Genomic DNA, 24,367 nt, shown 5'->3' with positions numbered 1-24,367 from the left:
ATTTTGCAAATAATGACTCCAAACTCGATTTCAATGTTAGAGCCCTAGTATTTGAAACATGAACAACACCAAGAAAACGTTCAATAACTTTTCCTTCATTATTTACATAACGTATAATCACAACCATTTTCTCCTTCACTGAGATATCACGAGATTCATCAATTAAAATAGAAAATAAATCATCTCCAAGATCATTCAGTATAACTTGAGTAGTGACCGTTGCAGCAGCTTTAACAACATCCTTTTGAATATCAGGAGATGTTAACTTAAGATTTCCACGACAATTTTTCCAAACTTTATAAATATCTTCATTACGGCTAACAAGAAAATTCATAAGTTCAAGAAAATTCCCCTTATTTCTGGATGAAATTGACTCATCATTACCACGAAAAGCTATATCTTGTGCTAATAAATATCGAATGCAATCAATTATACCTGTCAATTGAATTCGATAGTCCTCTTTAACTTGATTGGATTGTTTACATAAGACACCTTCAATGTGTTGCTTTTGTTTCATTAGAGCTTGACAATTTCTTCATGCTTGACTATGAGAGCTATTTACATCTCCAAGATGAACTCGAAACCTTTCACTTTTTTTCCAATTTGCAAAGTTTTCTGTTATAAAGGCATCACCGCAGCCTTTATGTTCTTTAAGATGTGACCTCATAAGATAACAACATAAACAATATGCAGCATCCTCACTTTGACTATATTCCAATCAACTACCATATTTTAAATATCAATCTGAATTAAACTTACGAAATGTATCTCCAAATTTTCTTTGTAGAAAAATAATTTCTTTTGGTTGACAAGGACCCTTTTGCAAATAATATCTTCTAATTTCATCTCTATCACTTGGATGATAATCTGACATTTTTGGTCTTACACCGGGATCGTTAGAAAGTTTTTTCAATTCAAACTCCAAAAACCTTTTTTTCATGGGAGGACATAGTTTGGGGCTTCGACGTTCATTAGGTGTTTGAGGATTAGGAGTTGATGATTGCTCTGTTGATTTTATTTTGAAATATTTTTCCATTTCTTATTACTAAAAACAAAACAAAAAATTACAATTAAAATCATATTCATAAAATTCATAATAATACTATAAAATTGATACAAAAACAACAATTTCAAACAAACACTACAAAACTCTAAAAATAAATTTTCTGCCATTAACACAATCTCAAGCTCAATAAAGTAATAATATATTTTTTACTATTATTACAATAATACAAATAAATTATAAATTCACAAAGATTAAAATTAAAAAATTTACCTTTTAAAAGATCAACAATGGAGAAGAAGCTAGAAACAGAGAGATACTTTGTAGTGAGAGAATAAGGAGTGGGAGAAAGAAGAATATAAAAAATGATTTGTTTCTATTTGGAAAGAGTAAAAGAGAATTAATAGGAATATGAAAAGAAATAGGAATTAAATTTTTTAATTTTATTTAAAAAAATTATTTTATTTTAAATGCAGATGGACGTATACTATTTATTTTATTTAAATGGGAATATGAAAAGTAATAATATTTTTTTACTATTAATTAATAATATAAATAATATATTAATATATTATTAATTTTTCTTCCAAATTTTTAGTACATTAAATATATTAATATATTATTTATATTATTAAATATTACTCAATGATGAATGTGGTGGGGGCATGGGCCCACCCTTTCTTCTTACTACCTCTGTCCTTGGGGATGTGTAAGGGGAAATCAATCGATGCTTGATCCCCGCTTCTTCATAGAATTGTTGAAAATGATTTGATACCTACTCTTTCCCATTATATAGCCTCAAAATTTTAATATGGAAACAACTTTAAATTTCCAAAACATTGTTGATACTTCTTATTTGCACCTAAGAAAATAAATCTACCATATTCTGATAAATAAGATCAGTGTGAATAAGTTGGAGTTTCTCATTCACGCTCCAGCTACTTGTTGGAAATAGCTTACTCCTAATTTTTTTTTGAATTAATAAGCTTCACATCTGATTATCTATTTTGTTAAAGAAGTAACTCCACAAACTGGTTGATTTTTCACCATGTAGTTCAATCCGAAGGATGGAAATGACCCTTTCTTTTGCGCCAAAGATCTTTTGCACTAGTTCTAACTGGAAAAGAAGATTGTTCCTCCTTCATTTGATCAAATGAAAATATATTACTCTTCATTTTGACTTTAAACATTTCTTAGTTTTTTAGGTCCTTGATTATACAATTTTTATCTTCAAAAAAACTTTGAAACATTTTTCAAGTAGTTGTGCAACATTAAGCAAGTTTTGATTAATTTCAGGTACAAATAGAATATCATTGAGATTTTTCGTACCTGAGTAGCTTGTTATAGATATTGCTCATTTTCCTTTAAATATAATGTGATAATCATTTCCAATTCTGACCCATTTGACTTCGGTGCCCTCTAATTGCTTGAATAAAGTTTTGTTGTAAGTCATGTGGTTTGTGAAACCACTACGAATCAACCATAATTCAGAAGAATTATTGCTTGAAAAGCATGTTGTAACAAATAAATGGTCTTCCTCCTCCTCTTTTACATTTTCTTCTTCAACTACAACTTGTTGAATTTTTTCTCTATAAATCATATCTTCATGACCTATCTCGTTGTACTTTGCATCTAACCTTCTCCAACATTAAAATGGTGGGTGATCCATTTTTCCGTAGTGTTGACAAGGTGATAACTTTTCTTTTTACCCTTTCCTTTGTTGTAACTATTTTCATCACTTATAGTACTTGTTGGATGGTTCTCCATTGAGTTTAATTGGTGTATATTGGTTGGTAAAACACCTTCAACCATACGATCTTGCCTCATAAGCCTTCATTGCTCTTGGTATGGCAAGTCATGTATGACTTCTGCTAAAGTAATCTTCAAAGATACTTTGTGTTCTATAAGTAGGCTATATATGTCTTATATCTTTCCTACACTGTAACAAAAAAATTCTACAATTCTAGAACCAGCAAAGTTAGTACCGAGTAGTCTAACTTTATTTGCAATGGAAAGCATTTTATCTGAGTATTTTTTTATTTTCTCAATCTCTTTCATTCTTTTCTATTTAAATTATCTCATCAAATTGAGCACTTACATGATTCGAAATCTTCCATCTCTTGCATACTCTTTATTAAAACAGTCGCAAATTACTTTTGGTGTTTTAAGGGTCATGATTCAAGTGAAAACTCTTTTTGAAACACTAGAAAAATACATGGACTTGCCTTTTCCTCCCTTGTTTTTTTTTCTCTTTGTAATATTTTATCTAACCCATGGTAGGATTATTAGGTAGTGGAGGAACTTTATAATCCTCTTCTATGGCTTCCCAAAGGTCTAAAACTTCAATGTATAACTCCATTCTTATTACCTAAAGATCAAAATTGTCGACATCTTTTGAAAATTTTGAATCCATATTCATTTTGATAAGTCCCTCAAAAAGAAATCTCTTGATACCAATGGTAATTTTTTTTTGAATAAGAAAAGGAATATGGTATAGAAGGAGCGTGTAGAAAGTATTGTTGCAAAGCTTACATTTATTTAATGAGAAACTAATGTTTAAATACAACAAAAATTAATAATTGAATGTGAAATATTGCTTCATGATTCTAGCAACCACTACTAACTAAGTGGAACACATATAGGAAACTAACTAAGTGGTGCTTTAGGATTAATAACATTAGGAGCAGGGCCGACCCTAGGACAGGGAAACCAGGCCCAAATCCCAGGTCCTCCAAAAAACAGGGGCCTCATTTTTTTATATTTAGGTGGTTGTATAGTTAGTTTAAACAAAGTAAATAACAACCCAATCAATAATAGGCCCAACAAAGCAAAAGTAGTCCAACAAAAAAAACATCACACCCAACTCTTCATGTTTTCTTCCTCACATTTTCACTTATTTCCTTTTTATGCTCTTCAACTGTTCACTAACACCTCCCACCCACACTCCAACTTCCAGCCACAACTCTCCACTCTTCCGCCACAACATGAATACCACTGGATCCACTACCGCGTTCGATAGATAGTCCTCATCTTTTTCCTTTTTGCATTTTTCTTCAACTGATTCATAACTTTGTTTCTTTTTTTGTCTTGTTTTTGAAATTGAAAGTGTTGCTAGATGCTTGCTTCCATGCTTGATACATTATTGTTTATATATGCTAGTTTTTGTTTCATGAGAGGGATTGGGAAGAAGTGCATTTTTTGTTTTCTTTTTTAGTTGGTGTTATTGTTTTGAGAGTGAGAAAGAAAGTTTTGATATTTGTTTGAACGTTTCACTGAAAAAGAAAATATAAAAAGAGAGAGTGAGTGAGATAGAATTCCTTTTGGCTTCTTTCTAAAAATGTAAAAAGAGAATGAATTTTGTTTTCACCTTCACGTGAGGTGAAGCCAAAAGAGAAATGCTCCCTTTTATTAAATATGGATTATTTTATTTTATTTTTAAAGAAGGGAAAGCTAATTTTTTATTAAAGTGGATTTTGTTTTGTTTTACTTTTAGTAAAGTGGAAAAGCTAATTTTTTTATTCATCTATTCAATTTTGCACTGCAGAAAATATCGTTCAACTTCAACGGTGTGGAATTTATTGGTTCAACTTCCACGTTGCGGGATTGATTAACTTCAATTTCAGGTTCTAAATTTGTTTTCACTATTCCTCTATGCCTCATACATTGTCTCCTAAGATTAGAATATTTGATTTTGAATGTGAGAAGCGTAGGAAAAAGAAAATACTTGATGAGTTAACTCAATCTCAATTAGGAGCTCTTGATAAATTTATTATAAAATAACCACAAATTTATGTTGAAAATCAAAATGTTGATGTTGGAATTACTGAAAACATGGAGGAAAATGGTACCGAAAGTTATAATTTAGATGTTGAAAATGTTAATAATGCTAATGACAATGGTAAATATATAAGCATTTTATTAAAAGGAGAGAAATGTGATAGAGATTGATTTGTTTATTTTAAAAAAAAAACTTGATAGAGTATTTTGTTTTTGTTGTAAAAACTTTAAAAGAGGGATTGGTAGAGGTCAATTAGCAAATGAGAGTTTTTCTACTTGGAAACATGTTGGTGAAAGATTTAGAGAGCATGAGACGTACATGGAATATGTTCACAATATGACTACTTGGTATGAGTTGTGTAAAAGAATGTAAAATTTTCAAACTATTGATAAAACAACTCAAATGTTGATTGAGAAAGAAAAGGAACACTGGGAAAATGTTTTAAAAAGATTTATTCCAATTGTTAAATTCCATGCTAAACATAATTTGACCTTTCGTGGTTCTAATGAGAGATTGTACCAAAATAGAAATGGGAGTTTTTTTTTTTGCTTAATTAAAATGTTAGCTAAATTTGACCCAAATGTCTAAGAATATGTTAGACGTATTACATATGGTAATGTTCGTGTTCACTTTCTTGGCCTAAAATGTTGGAGAACTACCATCCAAGGCGCAGCGGAATTTAAAAATTTCTCCATTTAGTGATCCTTACGAATGGGCATGATCAGTGATAGAATCGTTACCTCTTGTGGCGATTTAAACCTTTGGTGCAGATCTCTGATAATGATCAAAACCTTTGATATCCACGGGGCGATCACGAATGTTGAACGATGACAACGTCTCTACTCAGTCCACACGAACGGATTCCTTCAATCGCAGTACTAGTTGTTATGAATGAAGGCTTTGAGTGAGAGAAAGAGGGAAACAAAATTCCAAGTCTCTACTTGAATTTTTGTCTGAGTGGATTGGAGTGACAATGCTTCTACCCAAGGGGTTCTATTTATAGAACCACTTGTGTGGGCTTCATGCTAAAAAGCCCACTTAAGTGTATTTTGGCCAATATCTTATAATATGCCCAAAATCACTTAAGTATTTGGTACCTTACCATATTTCGTCTCCCACTTAAGTGCACAGTACCTTACGGTGTTCCTTAGTTACTCTATCTCTCATCAATACGTCCTTTGTGTGTGACCCTATAGGTTTTCGCGGCGTTGGCAGTTATATTAAATCACGCATTTAACATAATAAACAGTGAGCGGTATCTAGCAACACATCACTGCTACCCAAGTCACGAAAATGTCATGTGATCTGACAAAACCTCCTGTGATAATAATTATGTGTATAATTACCCCTTTGCCCTTATGTCTATATTGAACACAAGGTATAGACTGTAACACCCCGATTAAAATAAGAGAATTATTTAATTGAGTTAATATTATTTTATTAATTTAATTAAATAAAGTTGAATTATTGGATTATTATTATTATTATTATTTGGAATAATAATTATTTGGAAAATATATAAGTTGGAAATAAGAGAAAGAGTCTCATTTTGGAACAGAAGGGTTTTACGTGAAAAAGCAGAGAAGCATCGTGAAAGAGGAAAAGGGCAAGAGAAGGAGCAAGAGCAAAGGTTGAAGAACGGAAAAGCTTGAAGCTCAAAGAATTACCGGATTATCTCAGGTAAGGGGGGTTTATCGTCGTTTAATGGGTATTATCGATTAACATGTAATGGGTAGTGATAAGCCGTCGATTGACCCTAATTGGGATTTAGAATGCTGAGAAATTATGTTGAATGAGTTGTATTAAAGCTGAAATTGAATTTGTGTTTGAGTGTATTGTGAATTTCTGAGCGTATAGCTTTTTACGGAAGTTGAATCGGAGGTCCGGAAGTCCTCCAACGGCGGAAAATGCGGAAACTCTGCATTCTGCCTTGTGTTAGCGCAGGAACTGCTGTTTCGCCTGCGTTAACCGGTTAACCCAGGGTGTTAACCGGTTAACACTGTTATAAATTGTGAAAAATGTTGAGTTTTGCCTGCGTTAACCGGTTAACCTATAGCGTTAACCGGTTAACACTGTTGCGTTTTGCCTGGAAGTGTAATTTTTCCTGCGTTAATCGGTTAACCTATAGCGTTAACCGGTTAACACTGTTGCAGTATGTAAAAATGGTTGATTCTTATGATGTAAGTGTAATTAGTGATGGGCCTATTGTATCCAATTGTGATAAATAAATTCGTGGAGTCTATGTTGTGAAATGTTGATGCAAATATGTTGATAAGTTGTTTTTGTGGAAAATATTAAGTTGTAGGCTGATGAGCCAAAGTTGAATACAAGTTGTTTTGTTGAAAATGCTGAGTTGTAGGCTGATGAGCCAAAGTTGATTTTTAAGTTGTTGTTGCTGAAAAAGCTGTTATGTTGTCGTTGTTATTATGTTGTTGAACTTTCAAGTCGTACATGCCATATACATTCATATGCATTAAGTCGGGGCTTTTGCTCACACCACGTTGGCCTGGATTGGCAAAATTATGGGGCTTTTGCTCACACCACGTTGGCTTGGATTGGCAAAAATTTTAAGATGAAAGTTGAAGGCTTATGCCTTGATGCCCACTAAACTGGCAATGATTTTAAGTTGGGAGTTTTACTCCAAATGGTACCACATGCATGAAGAGTCGAGTCTCATTTGAGTTGCATTTACGTTGTGTTTGAATATGATGTTGAGTTGAATATGCTGCTACCGAATGCATGATATGATGTGGGTGATTAACGTGTAAAGTTACTTAACATAACATGATGATTTATAATATTTGTTATATCGATTGAGGAACTCACCCTTACAGTTATATTTTTCAGGTAACGAGCAGTGAGTTGAGTAGAAGCTAGTGCTTGAAGTCTAGAGTGGTTTTAGTGGGTCATGCTCTGATAGATGTAACATCGGGACGGGATGTTTTATTTGTTGAATAAATGTTAATTTTAAGATATTACAGATGTTGAATGTTTCTATCCGCTGCGAATTTTTAAAGAAGTGTTTATGTTGAATTAAATAATGAGCATGACTGATTTTTACGGTGAATTATGTGAAGTATTATGTGACACCCTTGGTGCATGATTACTCTGATATTGATTTATATGCTGTTGTTTTAATTAAATATTTGGGGTATTTAGAAGGGTGTTACATTAGTGGTATCAGAGCAGGTCGGTCTGTCCGGCCAGTTGTCGTGTCGTTACTGTCTAACAATTGTGTAATTGTTATTAATCTAACGTTAAGTTGTGTTGTATTGATAAGTTGAAATGGCTGGAAGGAATGACGCTGCGATGGCTGCCGCAATGCAAGCGATGGCACAAGCTGTGCAGAACTTGCCAAACGCTGGTGGAGATGCTGGATCACGTAGCTTGGCGACTTTTCAGAGAGAGAATCCGCTGGTGTTTAAAGGGAAGCATGATCCTGATGCAGCCTTGGGATGGTTGAAAGAGATTGAGAGAACCTTCCGTGTTATGGATTGCACTCCAGCTCAGAAGGTTCGGTATGGTACTCACATGCTAGCAGTCGAAGCTGATGACTGGTGGCTAGAGACTCACGAGAGATTGACCGCGGCAGGTGAAGTCATTACTTGGGATGTATTCCGTAGGGAATTCCTGAGAAAGTATTATCCGGAAGATGTCCGTGGTAAGAAGGAAATTGAGTTCCTTGAGCTGAAGCAAGGAAACATGTCTGTCACTGATTATGCTGCGAAATTTGTGGAGCTGTCCAAATTTTATCCTCATTACACTGGTGGTGGTGCTGAATTTTCGAAGTGCATCAAGTTTGAGAACGGATTGCGCTCTGAAATTAAGAAGGCTGTTGGGTATCAAAAGATACGCATTTTTACTGATTTGGTTGATAGCTGCAGGATATTTGAAGAAGACAATAATGCTCATTACAAGATTGTCAGTGACCGCAGAGGCAAGCAACATCAAAACCGTGGCAAGCCGTATGATGTTCCAGCTGGAAAAGGGAGACAAAGAGCTGCTCCGGCTCAGAGAGCTAGTGGGGGAGGTGCTCCTGCTGGTATAGTTTGCTTCAAATGTGGTCAAGCTGGTCATAAGAGTAATGTATGCACTGCTGAAGTAAAGAGGTGTTTTCGCTGTGGTAAGATTGGTCATGCAGTAGCTGATTGCAAGCACAAAGAAGTGATTTGTTTTAATTGTGGCGAAGAAGGGCATATTGGAAGTCAGTGTCAGAAGCCGAAGAAAGGGAATCAGTCAGGAGGCAAGGTCTTTGCTTTATCGGGTTCTGAGACTTCTGCAGATGATCGTTTGATCCGAGGTACGTGTTATATTAATGGCTTTCCTCTTGTAGCTATTATTGACACCGGTGCTACTCATTCCTTTATATCTTTGGATTGTGCTGTGAAACTTAAGTTAGAGATATCTGAGATGTTTGGTAGTATGGTAATTGATACTCCTGCGAAGGGTTCAGTGACTACTACTTCGGTTTGTTTAAATTGTCCTTTGAGCATTTTTGGTAGAGACTTTGGGATGGACCTAGTGTGTCTTCCACTAGTGCAGATTGATGTTATTCTGGGTATGAACTGGTTGGTGTTTAACCGAGTTTCTATCAATTGTTTTGATAAGACTGTGATCTTTCCTGAGATTGAGGAGGGAAAGAGTTTGTTTCTATCAGCAAGGCAAGTGAATGAGGCAGTAGCTGAGGGGGCAGAGTTGTTTATGTTGTTAGCGACTTTGGAGGCTAAGGATAAACTGGTGATTGGCAATCTAGCCGTGGTGTGTGATTTTCTTGATGTGTTTCCAGAAGAAGTGAATGAATTACCACCAGAACGTGAAGTGGAGTTCTCGATTGATTTGGTACCTGGTACTAGACCGATATCGATGGCTCCGTATCGTATGTCTGCTGTTGAGTTAACTGAATTGAAGAGTCAGTTGGAAGATCTGTTGGATAAGAAATTTATTCGTCCGAGTGTGTCACCGTGGGGTGCACCAGTGCTATTGGTTAAGAAGAAAGAAGGTACTATGAGGTTGTGTGTGGACTACAGGCAACTGAATAAAGTGACGATCAAGAATCGGTATCCTTTGCCGAGGATTGATGATTTGATGGATCAGTTGGTTGGTGCAAGTGTGTTCAGTAAAATAGATTTGAGATCTGGGTATCATCAGATCCGTGTGAAAACAGAGGATATTCAGAAGACTGCTTTCAGAACAAGGTATGGACATTATGAGTATTCTGTAATGCCTTTTGGTGTGACTAATGCACCTGGAGTATTTATGGAGTATATGAATAGGATTTTCCATCCGTACCTAGACAAGTTTGTTGTGGTGTTTATTGATGATATTTTGGTGTATTCGAAATCTGAAGAAGAGCATGCTGAACATTTGAGAGTGGTTTTAGAAGTCCTACGAGAAAAGAAGTTATTTGCTAAATTGTCCAAATGTGAATTTTGGTTAGAAGAGGTGAGTTTTCTTGGTCATGTGATTTCAAGAGGTGGCGTTGCTGTTGATCCTTCTAAGATAGAAGCGGTATCTAAGTGGGAAGCTCCGAAGTCTGTTGCTGAGATTCGAAGTTTTCTTGGTTTGGCTGGTTATTATAGGAAGTTCATTGAGGGATTTTCTAAGTTGGCGTTACCGTTGACGATGTTGACTAGAAAGGGGCAAGCGTTTGTTTGGGACTCAAAATGTGAAGAAGGTTTCCAAGAGCTAAAGAGAAGGTTGACTACTGCTCCTATTCTGATATTACCGAGTTCGTCGGAATCATTTGAAGTTTATTGCGATGCTTCATTGTTGGGTTTGGGTGGCGTGTTGATGCAGAATAAGCAGGTTATAGCTTATGCTTCAAGACAGCTGAGGGTTCATGAGAGGAACTATCCGACGCACGATTTAGAGTTGGCAGCTGTGGTGTTTGTTCTGAAGTTATGGAGACATTACTTGTACGGGTCAAGATTTGAGGTTTTCAGTGACCATAAAAGTTTAAAGTATTTGTTTGATCAGAAAGAGCTGAATATGAGGCAGAGAAGATGGTTAGAGTTTCTGAAGGATTATGACTTTGGTTTGAATTACCATCCGGGTAAAGCAAACGTAGTGGCTGATGCATTGAGTCGGAAATCATTACATATATCTATGTTAATGGTTAAGGAATTGGATTTGATTGAGCAGTTTAGAGACTTGAGTTTGGTGTGTGAGAGTACTCACAATAGTGTTAAATTGGGAATGTTGAAGTTGACAAGTGGTATTCTGGATGAGATCAGAGAGGGTCATAAATCTGATATGCTTTTGGTTGATAAGTTGACTCTAGTGAATCAAGGTCAAGGTGGCGAATTCAGAGTTGATGAGAATGGTGTTTTGAAATTTGGTAATCGGGTGTGCATTCCGAATGTTACCGAACTTAAGAAGAGTATTCTTGAGGAAGGACATCGTAGTGGTCTGAGTATTCATCCTGGAGCTACGAAGATGTATCATGATTTGAAGAAGTTATTTTGGTGGCCGGGAATGAAAAGAGAAATTGCGAGTTTTGTTTATTCTTGTTTGACTTGTCAGAAGTCAAAGATTGAGCATCAGAAGCCGTCTGGGCTAATGCAACCGTTGGCTATTCCAGAGTGGAAGTGGGATAGTATCAGTATGGATTTTGTTTCTGGTTTACCGAGGACAATTAAGAATTTTGAAGCCATTTGGGTGATTGTTGACAGGTTGACAAAGTCGGCTCATTTCATTCCGATTAGAATGGATTATCCGTTAGAGAAATTGGCTGAGTTGTATATTGAGAAGATTGTAAGTTTGCATGGTATTCCGTCTAATATTGTTTCGGACAGAGATCCTAGATTTACATCGAAGTTCTGGGAAGGTTTGCAGAGAGCTTTGGGAACTAAGCTGAGATTGAGTTCTGCATATCATCCGCAGACTGACGGTCAGACTGAGAGGACGATTCAGTCATTAGAGGATCTTTTGAGAGCTTGTGTTTTGGAAAAAGGAGGTGGTTGGGATTGTTATTTACCGTTGATCGAGTTTACCTACAACAATAGTTTTCATTCGAGCATTGGTATGGCGCCGTTTGAAGCTTTGTATGGTAGGAGATGTCGGACACCGTTATGTTGGTGTGAGTCCGGTGAGAGTGCTGTGGTCGGACCGGAAATTGTTCAACAAACTACGGAAAAGATTAAGATGATTCAGGAGAAGATGAGAATTGCTCAGAGTCGTCAGAAGAGTTATCATGATAAGAGGAGGAAGTCACTTGAGTTTCAAGAGGGAGATCATGTGTTTCTTCGTGTTACTCCGATAACAGGTGTTGGTCGGGCTTTGAAGTCGAAGAAGTTGACACCTCGATTTATTGGTCCTTATCAGATTTTAGAGAGGATAGGAGAGGTAGCCTATCGTATCGCTTTACCGCCGTCACTTGCGAATTTGCATGAGGTTTTTCATGTGTCTCAGTTGAGGAGGTACATTCATGATCCGTCGCATGTAGTCCAAGTAGATGATGTACAGGTGAGAGATAACCTGACTGTTGAAACATCACCTATGAGGATCGAGGATCGAGAGTTGAAGCAGTTGCGGGGTAAAGAGATTGCATTGGTGAAGGTAGCTTGGGGAGGACCAGCAGGTGGCAATGTGACTTGGGAACCGGAGAGTCAGATGAAGGAGTCTTATCCGGAGTTATTTGCTTGAGGTATGTTTTCGAGGACGAAAACTCTTTTAGTGGGGGAGAGTTGTAACACCCCGATTAAAATAAGAGAATTATTTAATTGAGTTAATATTATTTTATTAATTTAATTAAATAAAGTTGAATTATTGGATTATTATTATTATTATTATTTGGAATAATAATTATTTGGAAAATATATAAGTTGGAAATAAGAGAAAGAGTCTCATTTTGGAACAGAAGGGTTTTACGTGAAAAAGCAGAGAAGCATCGTGAAAGAGGAAAAGGGCAAGAGAAGGAGCAAGAGCAAAGGTTGAAGAACGGAAAAGCTTGAAGCTCAAAGAATTGCCGGATTATCTCAGGTAAGGGGGGTTTATCGTCGCTTAATGGGTATTATCGATTAACATGTAATGGGTAGTGATAAGCCGTCGATTGACCCTAATTGGGATTTAGAATGCTGAGAAATTATGTTGAATGAGTTGTATTAAAGCTGAAATTGAATTTGTGTTTGAGTGTATTGTGAATTTCTGAGCGTATAGCTTTTTACGGAAGTTGAATCGGAGGTCCGGAAGTCCTCCAACGGCGGAAAATACGGAAACTCTGCATTCTGCCTTGTGTTAGCGCAGGAACTGCTGTTTCGCCTGCGTTAACCGGTTAACCCAGGGTGTTAACCGGTTAACACTGTTATAAATTGTGAAAAATGTTGAGTTTTGCCTGCGTTAACCGGTTAACCTATAGCGTTAACCGGTTAACACTGTTGCGTTTTGCCTGGAAGTGTAATTTTTCCTGCGTTAATCGGTTAACCTATAGCGTTAACCGGTTAACACTGTTGCAGTATGTAAAAATGGTTGATTCTTATGATGTAAGTGTAATTAGTGATGGGCCTATTGTATCCAATTGTGATAAATAAATTCGTGGAGTCTATGTTGTGAAATGTTGATGCAAATATGTTGATAAGTTGTTTTTGTGGAAAATATTAAGTTGTAGGCTGATGAGCCAAAGTTGAATACAAGTTGTTTTGTTGAAAATGCTGAGTTGTAGGCTGATGAGCCAAAGTTGATTTTTAAGTTGTTGTTGCTGAAAAAGCTGTTATGTTGTCGTTGTTATTATGTTGTTGAACTTTCAAGTCGTACATGCCATATACATTCATATGCATTAAGTCGGGGCTTTTGCTCACACCACGTTGGCCTGGATTGGCAAAATTATGGGGCTTTTGCTCACACCACGTTGGCCTGGATTGGCAAAAATTTTAAGTTGAAAGTTGAAGGCTTATGCCTTGATGCCCACTAAACTGGCAATGATTTTAAGTTGGGAGTTTTACTCCAAATGGTACCACATGCATGAAGAGTCGAGTCTCATTTGAGTTGCATTTACGTTGTGTTTGAATATGATGTTGAGTTGAATATGCTGCTACCGAATGCATGATATGATGTGGGTGATTAACGTGTAAAGTTACTTAACATAACATGATGATTTATAATATTTGTTATATCGATTGAGGAACTCACCCTTACAGTTATATTTTTCAGGTAACGAGCAGTGAGTTGAGTAGAAGCTAGTGCTTGAAGTCTAGAGTGGTTTTAGTGGGTCATGCTCTGATAGATGTAACATCGGGACGGGATGTTTTATTTGTTGAATAAATGTTAATTTTAAGATATTACAGATGTTGAATGTTTCTATCCGCTGCGAATTTTTAAAGAAGTGTTTATGTTGAATTAAATAATGAGCATGACTGATTTTTACGGTGAATTATGTGAAGTATTATGTGACACCCTTGGTGCATGATTACTCTGATATTGATTTATATGCTGTTGTTTTAATTAAATATTTGGGGTATTTAGAAGGGTGTTACATAGACCGTGTCATCCTTGTCCAGTTCAATATTGGGCCCATAGACATTTATCCTGTTACGCAGGATGGGCAAATTCCATCTAGGACACTCATGTCCCTCAGCATGCTTTGTGGAGTACCCATCAACTGTCTTTATGGTTATCCAGTTACGGACAACGTTGGATCAGCAATAAAGCACTCGACTCTACATCTAGGATCCATAGTGGTTTCAGGTCGAAGAGTGGTATACACTATTATCACCATGAGAATAACTTATGACACTTTGCATAACTTTCTATATAGTATTCTCATAGCGGGTCAATCCGGTATAAATATTACTCCTAATATTCATACCTATGTTTAAGACTTGATAACTTTTTATCCATGATCCATGAGATGTGATCATCAGTCTACAAACATAATAGTCTTAATGCTTTAATGTTATCCCACTTCACACTAAAGCTCGACTACGGATACTTTAAGAATAGTGTCCTTATGTTTAATGTGTTCTCATGATTAAGTCACACTTAATACATTAAACGGACTATCTATTCCAGGGACTTTATTAATCAACCATAATAAAGAAAATGCCTTTAAATAATTCGATACAAGTACCAAAATTATTGGCCTCTAGGGCTTACACCAACATAAAATTCAAAACAGGTTAATGTTTTTGCTTGCTTCTGCAATTAAAAGTGAAATCATTAGAAAAATTAAACAAGCAAAGTATTTCTCAGTGATACTTGATTGTACTCCCGATATTAGTCACCAAGAGAAAATGTCTTTGATAATATAATATATGGGTGTTTCTTCAAACTTTGTTAGTGTTGAAGAATATTTTTTAGGATTCTTTAATGTGAATGATACAACTGGTCAGGGGCTTTTTGATGTTTTACAAAATGAATTAAAAAATCTTGATCTTGACATATTTGATGTGCAGGGACAAAGTTATGATAATTTCTCAAATATGAAAGGAAAACATCAAGGTGTATAAAGAAATTTTTAGACATAAATCCAGGAGCCTTTCATACTCCTTGTGCTTATCATAGTCTTAATTTGACATTATGTGATATGGCTAACTCTTGTGCGAAAGCTAAAGATTTTTTTTTGGAGTTGTTCAACTCATTTATACTATTTTTGCTAATTCTACTAAGAGATAAGAGATAGAAATTTTTGAAAGATAATGTAAAATGGTTGACTCCAAAATCATTGTCATCCACTCGTTGGGAGAGTCATTTAGATAGTGTCGAAGCTATTAAAACTCAAATGTCAGATTTTAGAGAAGATTTACTTGAAATGACAGAAAAGGATCTTGATTCTAAAATAAGAAGTGAAGTTAAATTCTTAGCAATAGACGAGCTTGGTGGTTGAGTTTTTAATGTCTATAATTATTTGGTTTTAAATATTATTCGCAATTGATGTTGTGATATATTGGATCAAACTCTAGTATGGTCGAAGGTAGCTTCTTGGTTCGACAATTCGATAGGACATTATCATGTCCTCGAAGTCTGTTCTCATGTTGTAGTCGAAATATGATAGGATTGTTAGCATGTCGAACTTGGCCTGTTTATTAGGCTCAATTGTTTCAGTTAGCTTGTTCTCTAAGTTAGCTTGTGCAATGGCTTTGTGTGTAAAAGTCATTAGTTTAGTGTGTTAGTTTTGTTATAAATAGCATACTAGTATCTCATCATTGCATAATGCAAATCCTAATTAGGGTGAGAGAGGTTATTTGTTTTTTATGTAACACTTGTAATATTGTTTCAAAGAGAAAGTAAAGAATATTAGTTTATACTCAATTTCATTGTGTTCTTATTGTTTTCTTTTTTCCTATCCTTGTGGGTTTCTTACCGAACAATAAATCAATTATACTTTGAAATGTCGGCATTATTTTCACAACAAATTAGTGCGGTGGGCATGGAGAATATGTCATCAACAAAGTATGAGATTGAAAAGTTCACCGAAGTGGATGATTTCGGTATGTGGCGCTTGAAGATGAAAGTCCTACTAGGTCACCAGGGTTGTTTAAAAGCGTTGAAGGGAGCCAAAGCAATGGACGCTGCGTTAACAGACACAGAAAAAAGAAAGCTAGTTCGTTCTTTTGATGTTATAGAGTTTGTTCCAAGGTGGTTATTTGTGAGATATTGGATCGGACTCTAGTATGTTTGAAGGGTAGCTTCTTGGTTCGACAATTCGAAAGGATCTTAGCATGTCATCGAAGTCAGATCATATGTTGTAGACGAAATATGCTAGGATTTTAGCATATTGAATTGGGCTTGTTTGTTATGGCCAATTGTTTAAGTTAGTTTGTTTTCTAATTTAGCTTGTGTAATGGGCTTGTGTATAAAAGCCTATTAGTTTAAAATGTTAGTTTTATTATAAATAGCATACTAGTATCTCATAATTGCATAATGCAAATCCTAATTAAGGTGAGAGAGGTTATTTACTATTCTGTAACACTTGTAATCTTGTTTCAAAGAGAAAGTAAAGAATAACAGTTTATAATCAATTTCATTGTGTTCTTACTATTTTCTTCTTTTTTACCCTTGTGGGTTTCTTACCGATCAAGAAATCAATTATACTTTGTAATTCCCACATCATTTCACAACAAATATCATTAAAAAGCTCTTACAATCAAGGGGTAAGGTTATTGATGTTGCTATGGGAAAAAATAATGGGGTTGATTTCATTTTTTAAGGAATATAGAGAAACCGGTTTTAAAAACACCTTGAATTATGCTACAGAAATTTCCCTTGAATTGAATATTGATCCTGTATTTCCTCAAAGGCGTATAATTCGAAGAAAAAGACAATTTGATAAGAATCTGAATACCCCACCAGTTGAGCTATCTGAAGAAGAATTTTTTAGAGTTGATTATTTTCTTTACCTTGTTGATCTAGCTATTGTATCTATTAATAAGATATTTGAGCAATACCAACAATATGAAGGTGTATTTGCTTTCTTATTTATTTCTCAGAATTTACAATTATTGGACAATGCAAGTTAAGAATCTTGTTGCAGTGATTTTTAAGAGACATTGAAATATAATGAGAAATGTTATATTGATGGGAAATAATTATGTGTGGAGTTAAGGTTACTAAGATATATGTTGCCTGTAAGAAATATTGGACCTATTGATATATTAAGATTTTTTAAAGGCATTAATTATTTTCCTAATACAATTATTTCATATAAAATTTTATTGACTATTCATGTTACAGTTGCCTCGGCGGAAAGAAGTTTCTCAAAACTGAAGTTGTTGAAGTCTTACTTGCAGTCTACCATGTTACAAGAAATGTTTAATGGGTTAGAATTGATAGCAGTTAAGAATGATTGTTGGAGAATATACAATATGAAAACTTGATTGAAGAATTTTCTTCAAGAAATGCTAGAATGGGCACTTTTTTTAAGTATTTAGAAGGTATTTTGATAATAATCACTACAACAAACAAGACCTTAGACAGCGCTTTTTTTAGCCTTAGACAGCGCTTTAAAGCGCTGTCTAAACCTCCGCTGCTAAAGGTTTAGACAGCGCTTTTTTAAATCTTAAAAGCGCTGTCTAAGCCCCCCCCCCCCCCTTAGACAGCGCTTTGGCCAAAAGCGCTTTATAAGACCCTCTTATTTTAAATTTTTTAGGTATACCTTAGACAGCGCTTTTGAAAAGCGCTGTCTAAGCCCCACCCCCTTAGACAACGCTTTGGCCAAAAGCGCTTTCTAAGACCCTCCTATTTTAATTTTTTTAGGTATACCTTAGACAGCGCTTTTCAAAAAGCGCTGTCTAAGCCCCCCCCTTAGACAGCGCTTTTGCCTAAAGCGCTTTCTAATCCCCCCCTTAGACAGCGCTTTTTACAAAAGCGCTGTCTAAGGTATACGAAAATTTTTGGCAACACCAGGATCCCCCATCAAACATATATGTAGATCTCCTCTAATCTGCAATTAAATGAAATTTATAATATTTAGTTATTTAGTTGTGTACTCCAACACAGACAACATAAATTAAATCAAAAGCAGAACAAACTTAGCATAAAGTTTGAGGGAGGAAATAAAACAAAAATTTCATACAAATCACTAATACCGTTACAATTTAATAAATGATATCATGTCTTTATCCCTAATAATTCAACATGATTATTTTTATGTAAATCTTAAGCTCCATTAAACATGTGCGCTTCAAATAATATGAAGTTTATTACCTTCATTCCATCTTTCAATTGCCGGTGGGGTGCACCAACAAGAAGCAGCAGTAGTGCTTTCTTAATATCTTCATGTCCAAAAATTTCAGGAGCTAGTGACCTTGCCAGCTTATCATAGATATCACCATCTTCTGCTAAACGTTTGATCTGCTCTTCCTCATCTCCTCTAAGTTCATATCTATGACATAATTAAATTATTAGGAAGCTGCATGTAACTACATTCCCCAAACTACTGTAATAAGATTAACTAGGCATAAATTTCATTGCGCGCAAACAAGTCATGACAATATCCCAGTAGACAGCAACCCAAGCAAAAAATGGAATAAAAAGTCCAAGAAGCACTGCTGTATTGGAAGTGGGGTAAAAATAAAGGGATTGGTTATTATAAAATAAAAGATCTGCAAGTGTAACTTACTCTTCATATTTTTTCTTAAAATGAGAAACAGACATGGCCTCTAAGTATGTGTCAGCAACTAGGCCAGCACGCATTGCTCTAAAACCAACATAAGGTATAGGAAGAAAAATCCCTGATAGTTCAACAACATCACCCGGAGCTACCTGATAATACACAATGAGCAAGTTAGTAAACAGTAGCAGAAATATAGCCAGTTAAACTTCAATATGTACACCAAATCATTGTAATTATTAATCATGATTAGTGCCCTGGTGTTTTATGAGATAACTTTATTCATATGATTGTCAGGTAAGGTCAAGTTCATATTAAAGGAATACAACTATGTATTGACACATTTCAGGTACTTGATAACAATTGACATAGTAATGTTAGTTCAGTTCCATTGGAAGGGAATAGCAAACCTTTCTAGTGAGTTCTCCCCTAAGATGAACAGTCATTGTTCGAGGAATATGACCCTTTGGAACATGTTCAGCTAACTCTTGGAAAAAAATCCATCCCAAAAAAATCCATCCCAAAAATCTAACAAAGTTTAATCATACTTATAAATAAATTATAGTAGTAATACTTAACATAGTTGGTTAACCTTCTGACCTCCAAATCCTAATCCAGATACCAGAACTGAACAATTTCATTTCCTTTTCTATATAAAACAGTTCTCGCATTACTCTAATAAACTACCTGGTAGATTTCAAAGCCACAATCCTCACAGGTGTACACAGCAACCTGCATCAATGGTTTGACATCAGAGCATCGAGTGACTATACCAGCTAATCTTACAAGCTGGCCAATGTTTGAAGCTAGCATAGAAAATAGCACAGAAAACAGGTTTTATAATTTTTATGAAACAAATTAGCACAAAATAATACATCATTACAAAACACTAGTAATTGAATAGCCCAAAAAATCTGGAGTCTTACAAAAAGCGTTTGATTTCAGAAGGCATCTTCTGGTGCGGGTCAGACCCATCAGCACCTTCAGTTCCTTCATCAGACCTCTGAGTCATCAAAATGTCATGGTCATCATCAATAAACGCCTCAGTAGGCTCCGGCATGAGCTCATCAATGGCATCAGCAAAAATCCCTACATATCTTCGAGTATTCTCAGTAACTCGCGTCAGAAATTCTTCATCTAGATCCTTGTACTGGAAAAAACAAACACATCAGTTAAAATCATCAACGGTAACTAAAGCTTAGAACGCACAATCACAATACAGTGAAAGGTCAATAAAACTAACGTTCATTAAGTCGTCGAGATCAATTTCAACAGATCGAGTTTTGTGGTTCGCAACATCTTGTTGAAACGAAAGTAAACAAAAAAAAGTACAAATTAGGGTTAACAGTCGACAGTGCGATAGTACAAATTACTCTGCAAAATCAAGATGTTGCAACACGTCAGTATCACGATTGTTCAAATCCCGCTATGCGACAGTGCGATAGTATCGCTATCGCCGACAATTCACAACATTTTTGTTCAAAGCATGTTAAACTATAATTGAAGGTTCCCCGTACCTCAAGAAATCTGAAAATGTCAGGCAAAAGTCTCCTTCACACACAAATGACAACAACCAATTGAGGAAAAGAGAGTGAACTAAAAGTAAATAACTATTTCAGCCGGCGGTAAGACCCAAAACCACCTACATATAAACAAGTAAAATTTAGAAAACTACTAGCCAAGGTTTAATCAATCGTCAGTAAACAAGTTCGAAGTTTGGCTGAAATAACTTAGCCAGACTTTAAACTTTAAACCATAACAATTGAATTGAAAAGGCAAAAAATCATAACAATGACCTCCATAAGAAGCACTGTAGCATGCAACAGCACAAGTCTGAATAATGGTATTCTCCTGTCTAGTGAAAGGTTTTGAAACAATATTTGCTTTCTCAAGAATCTTAGTCCAAAGTTTAATGAACACAAAACCAAGAAGTGCAACTGAAACATTGAGATTAGGGACTAAACCAGTTGTGAGGTTCAGTTTCAACACAATGACACTATAAATTAAGCCAATAAAGATGCTAGTAATCAGTCCTCTAATCACAGAAATTATTGCCCAACTCAATCACAGAAACAAATAGATTAAAGTAAATAATGATGAATATTTACCCAAGGATGAACACCAGGTCGAATAATAAATCTGGCAAGAAATATAACAGATGCAGCAACAGTAGACGGCAAGAATCGTATACATTCATAGTCCAACAAGCTTAGCTCAGCAAGGTAATTGCATAGAAACTCCATTTGCAATTTTGAAGTCTGATTTTGAAAATACAAACCACAAATCAATAAACATAACAAAGGTTTCTAAAATGATCAATAAACAATTCATGAACATTTTCACTTACCTTTTGATTCTCAGTTGCAAACCCAATAAACTCACTGAAACACAGAAATTGAACAATAAAACAATTAGTCCAATTACTTCAATTTCAACAAGATTTTAGATGTCCAAACATACATTAAAAAAAATGAACTTACTTTAGAAATGTGTTAACATGAGGATTGCCCATTTCAAAGTTTAGTGACTTAAGTATTTCAGCTTCCATTTTTATAACCTACATTAACAGTAATTTACATTATAAACAAAGACATGTAATAAAAATGAAATTATCTAACACCAAGTATATGAATAGGGTATTTACCTCTTTCAACTCATAGGTGTTATCAGTAATGTGACAGAAATCAACCGCCTTTGGTGGAGTGATTTCTTCATATTTCCTACATACCCAAAACGAAATTGAATGCGTAAGCTAATTAACATCACAACATAAGCGCAATTTAATCATAAATTGAACAACATGCGGTCGCATTTGTCATAAGCGCAATTGAGAAAATGTTAACAGATATCTTCTCCACCTAAAGATTAAGCTAATCTATTTCATCTTGTCCTGAAACATGGGTTTTTACTAAGGCGAAGAACAAGAAGCAATGCATCTACAAACAAGGAGCTACAGCAGCTACAGTTAGTACCTCCATAAGGGTAGCATTTTATCAGACACTTCAATCAATTCAAACCATGATATCCTGCCGAATCCAAAAGTACTGCTTTAATTTGCTCGGGGGGAACATCCTGACCTTCTCTGCATTGCTGCTAAGAAACAAGAAAGGGTATAAATCAAAACCATAACTTACAAATTACAAATGGTAGAAGAAAGCCAATAATACTTGACTCAAAATATTTGAACTCAAAAGACTTCAGAACAAACAACCTAGAGAAGCAATTAAACATCAACAGGCAAGCATCATAATAATAGAAAGCAAGGAAGGCTAATAACAGATATGTTTAAGTGAAGTTTGGAACTCGAGAAAGAGCTATACCTCGGCTCTGAAAACATCCAAAGCAAAGCCATTGAAACAACTAATAACAGCTTGTTGAACATCCAATCCAAGGTTATCCAAAGCCCTCATGGTAGATAGCAAAAGTCCTGGTCTTCGGGTACAAAACATATGAATGTTGACCGCTCTCCCTTCCCTTACCCTAACTTCCACCTGTAAATTTTAGAAACAAAGTCAAAACGACATCCTCAATTACCATGCAAATAGTTTGGATTCATGTACATACACTTGTTTGCTATGTTACTGATCCATATGAAGGAAGCGTGAGTTGTCGTGTCGTGACAATAATTTACATGGTTTGCAAGCCACAAGCTATAAATCTGATAGATTCTTAGAACAAATTCGCGTTAAGACAAACAAAAATTACCTTAGGAGATTGGTTTTTGGGGCTTAGCAAGTCACCAGGATATAGATCTTCCTTGACTCGGCAAGGAAGAGTCGGTGGAGTGGGTGTCAATGGGTGAAAGCTTGCACTTGCAGAAGGTTGCAGCAATGAGCCAGGAGGAGTTGATTCCAGTTCGTTATGAAGATTGTTAATCCGCTGCAGTAGCTCCTTCAAGTAGTCAACTGCATCACCAAGTATTGAAGCCCTGTCCATCTAACAAGCGAAAATACCCAACATTAGCATGTTCTACTTCCTAAGTTGTTCAATAATACATAAAGGAAAATGTATTGATATGCTACCATTAACAGCAACAAGATGACATCAAGTAAATAGTCTAATTACACATCAAGATAACATTATTGATATTTCTACATGGGTGATGAAGGCTGCATCAGTCGCGTTTGACAGCAATTCGCTGCGATATCAAGAATCAAAACTCGACCACAACCATTATCGCAACCTCAATTTAAAACCTTGATAGAAACTAATATAGCAAACAGAATTTCTGGAAAAAGAAAAAAAAAGGAATGGATTTCTTCTTCCATACCTTGCTAATCTTTGGCACAACAGACCTAAGCATGTACAACCTATCATTGAGTTTCTTCCTTCGACGCCTCTCGGCCATGAGATTTTTGGCAGGAAGCCCCTTCTTCTTCTTCCCCTTTTGATCTCCACCAGTAACAACAGTCCCATTGGAATTGTTCAAATCATTTCCATTCTCATCAGAATCATAATTCAACTCAGAGAAATCCTCAACATCATCCTCACCACCACCATTTCCATCTTCCTCCCATTTTTTCTCCACCTTTCTCTTCTTCTTGTTCCCCACCGTCTCCAATCTCGGAATCTCCAATGCCCCTCGCCGCTTCTGAAACAGCGTGGTCGGCTGCTGTTGTTGCTGCTGCTGTTGAGGTTGCGGTTGAGAGAGCTCAAGAGGCATAGAAAACGAAGCACTAAAAGGTGGTACAGAAGCATCGAGTTCAAGAGTCGGTGGAAACTCGGAAGCGGAAGTCAGGTCGAGGGAGGCACCCATAAAAACAGGTGAATTGGAAGCGTTGGTGTTGTTGTTGTTTCCCATAAAGAATCCATTTTCGAATCCCATTTCAAAAGGGTTATTATTGCTGTTGCTATTGTTGAAGAAGTAGTTGTTGTTGTTGTGGAAGAAAGGGTGTGGATTTGAAATAGAATCCATGGTGTTTGTGTTTTGGTGCATGAGAAAATTATCATTAGTAGAATTGGGATTTGAAACAAACGGAACAACTTTGTTGGATGTTGTAGTAGTGGAGTTGAGGTTGTAGAAGTTATCAGGTTCGGGTTTGAAGAAAGGGAGAGAGGTAGTAGAAGCAGCCATGGCAATAGCAATGGCAATGTCTTGGTCGTCGTTGTTGTTGTTGTTGAGTTTAGGTTCGGGGTTAGGGTTTAGGGGAAGAATCTTTCACACAGGATAAACAAGCTCTGATTGAGGGTTGGAAGAAGGGGGAGTGGATTTGGGAGAAAGAGAAGCAAGCTCTGATTGAGGGTTTGGGAGAAGAATGTAGGATTTTTAGGATTTGGGAGGGAATAACTTTTTTTTCGTGACATGGAGGGAATAAAGACTTTAGACAGCGCTTTTGGTTTTAATTTTTTTTTTAATTTAAAGACTTTAGACAGCGCTTTATCAAAAGCGCTGACTAAGGTCTATATTTAAAAGCGCTTTCTAAAAGCGCTGTCTAAGGGGGGGTCTTAGACAGCGCTTTCATTATTTTTTTGGAACATTTTCCGTGTTTTATTTTAATTTTAACCTTAGACAGCGCTTTCTTTTAAAAGCGTTGTCTAAGAT

General features: G+C 35.7%; 1 protein-coding gene and 1 long non-coding RNA gene across 3 annotated transcripts; one reads left to right on the top strand and one right to left on the bottom strand.

Annotated features, from left to right (window-relative positions):
* Window positions 1–3,811: 3,811 nt before the first annotated feature.
* Window positions 3,812–7,791, top strand: LOC127073572 (uncharacterized). The gene is made up of 3 exons (XR_007785798.1): window positions 3,812–4,626; window positions 6,340–6,461; window positions 7,629–7,791. It is a non-coding gene; the product is annotated as an uncharacterized LOC127073572 (long non-coding RNA).
* Window positions 7,792–21,330: 13,539 nt separating this feature from the next.
* Window positions 21,331–23,802, bottom strand: LOC127073571 (transcription factor ICE1). Of its 2 annotated transcripts, none has more exons than XM_051014745.1 (6): window positions 23,096–23,802; window positions 22,531–22,761; window positions 22,146–22,316; window positions 21,798–21,918; window positions 21,470–21,545; window positions 21,331–21,382 (listed from the first exon to the last, which is right to left on the bottom strand). In XM_051014745.1, the coding sequence occupies exons 1-4, from the start codon at window positions 23,759–23,761 to the stop codon at window positions 21,832–21,834; spliced, it is 1,155 nt and encodes a 384-aa protein (XP_050870702.1). In that variant the 5' UTR covers window positions 23,762–23,802; the 3' UTR covers window positions 21,331–21,382; window positions 21,470–21,545; window positions 21,798–21,831. The 2 variants fall into 2 exon arrangements, with proteins under 2 accessions (XP_050870702.1, XP_050870703.1); XM_051014746.1 differs by having other exon boundaries at window positions 21,332–21,382; window positions 21,798–21,915.
* Window positions 23,803–24,367: the final 565 nt, after the last annotated feature.

Source organism: Lathyrus oleraceus, chromosome 4 (genome assembly GCF_024323335.1).
Source record: "Lathyrus oleraceus cultivar Zhongwan6 chromosome 4, CAAS_Psat_ZW6_1.0, whole genome shotgun sequence".
Lineage (NCBI taxonomy): Eukaryota > Viridiplantae > Streptophyta > Magnoliopsida > Fabales > Fabaceae > Lathyrus > Lathyrus oleraceus.
The sequence above is the reverse complement of the archived record's forward strand: the minus strand, read 5'-3'. Positions and strand labels throughout refer to the sequence as shown.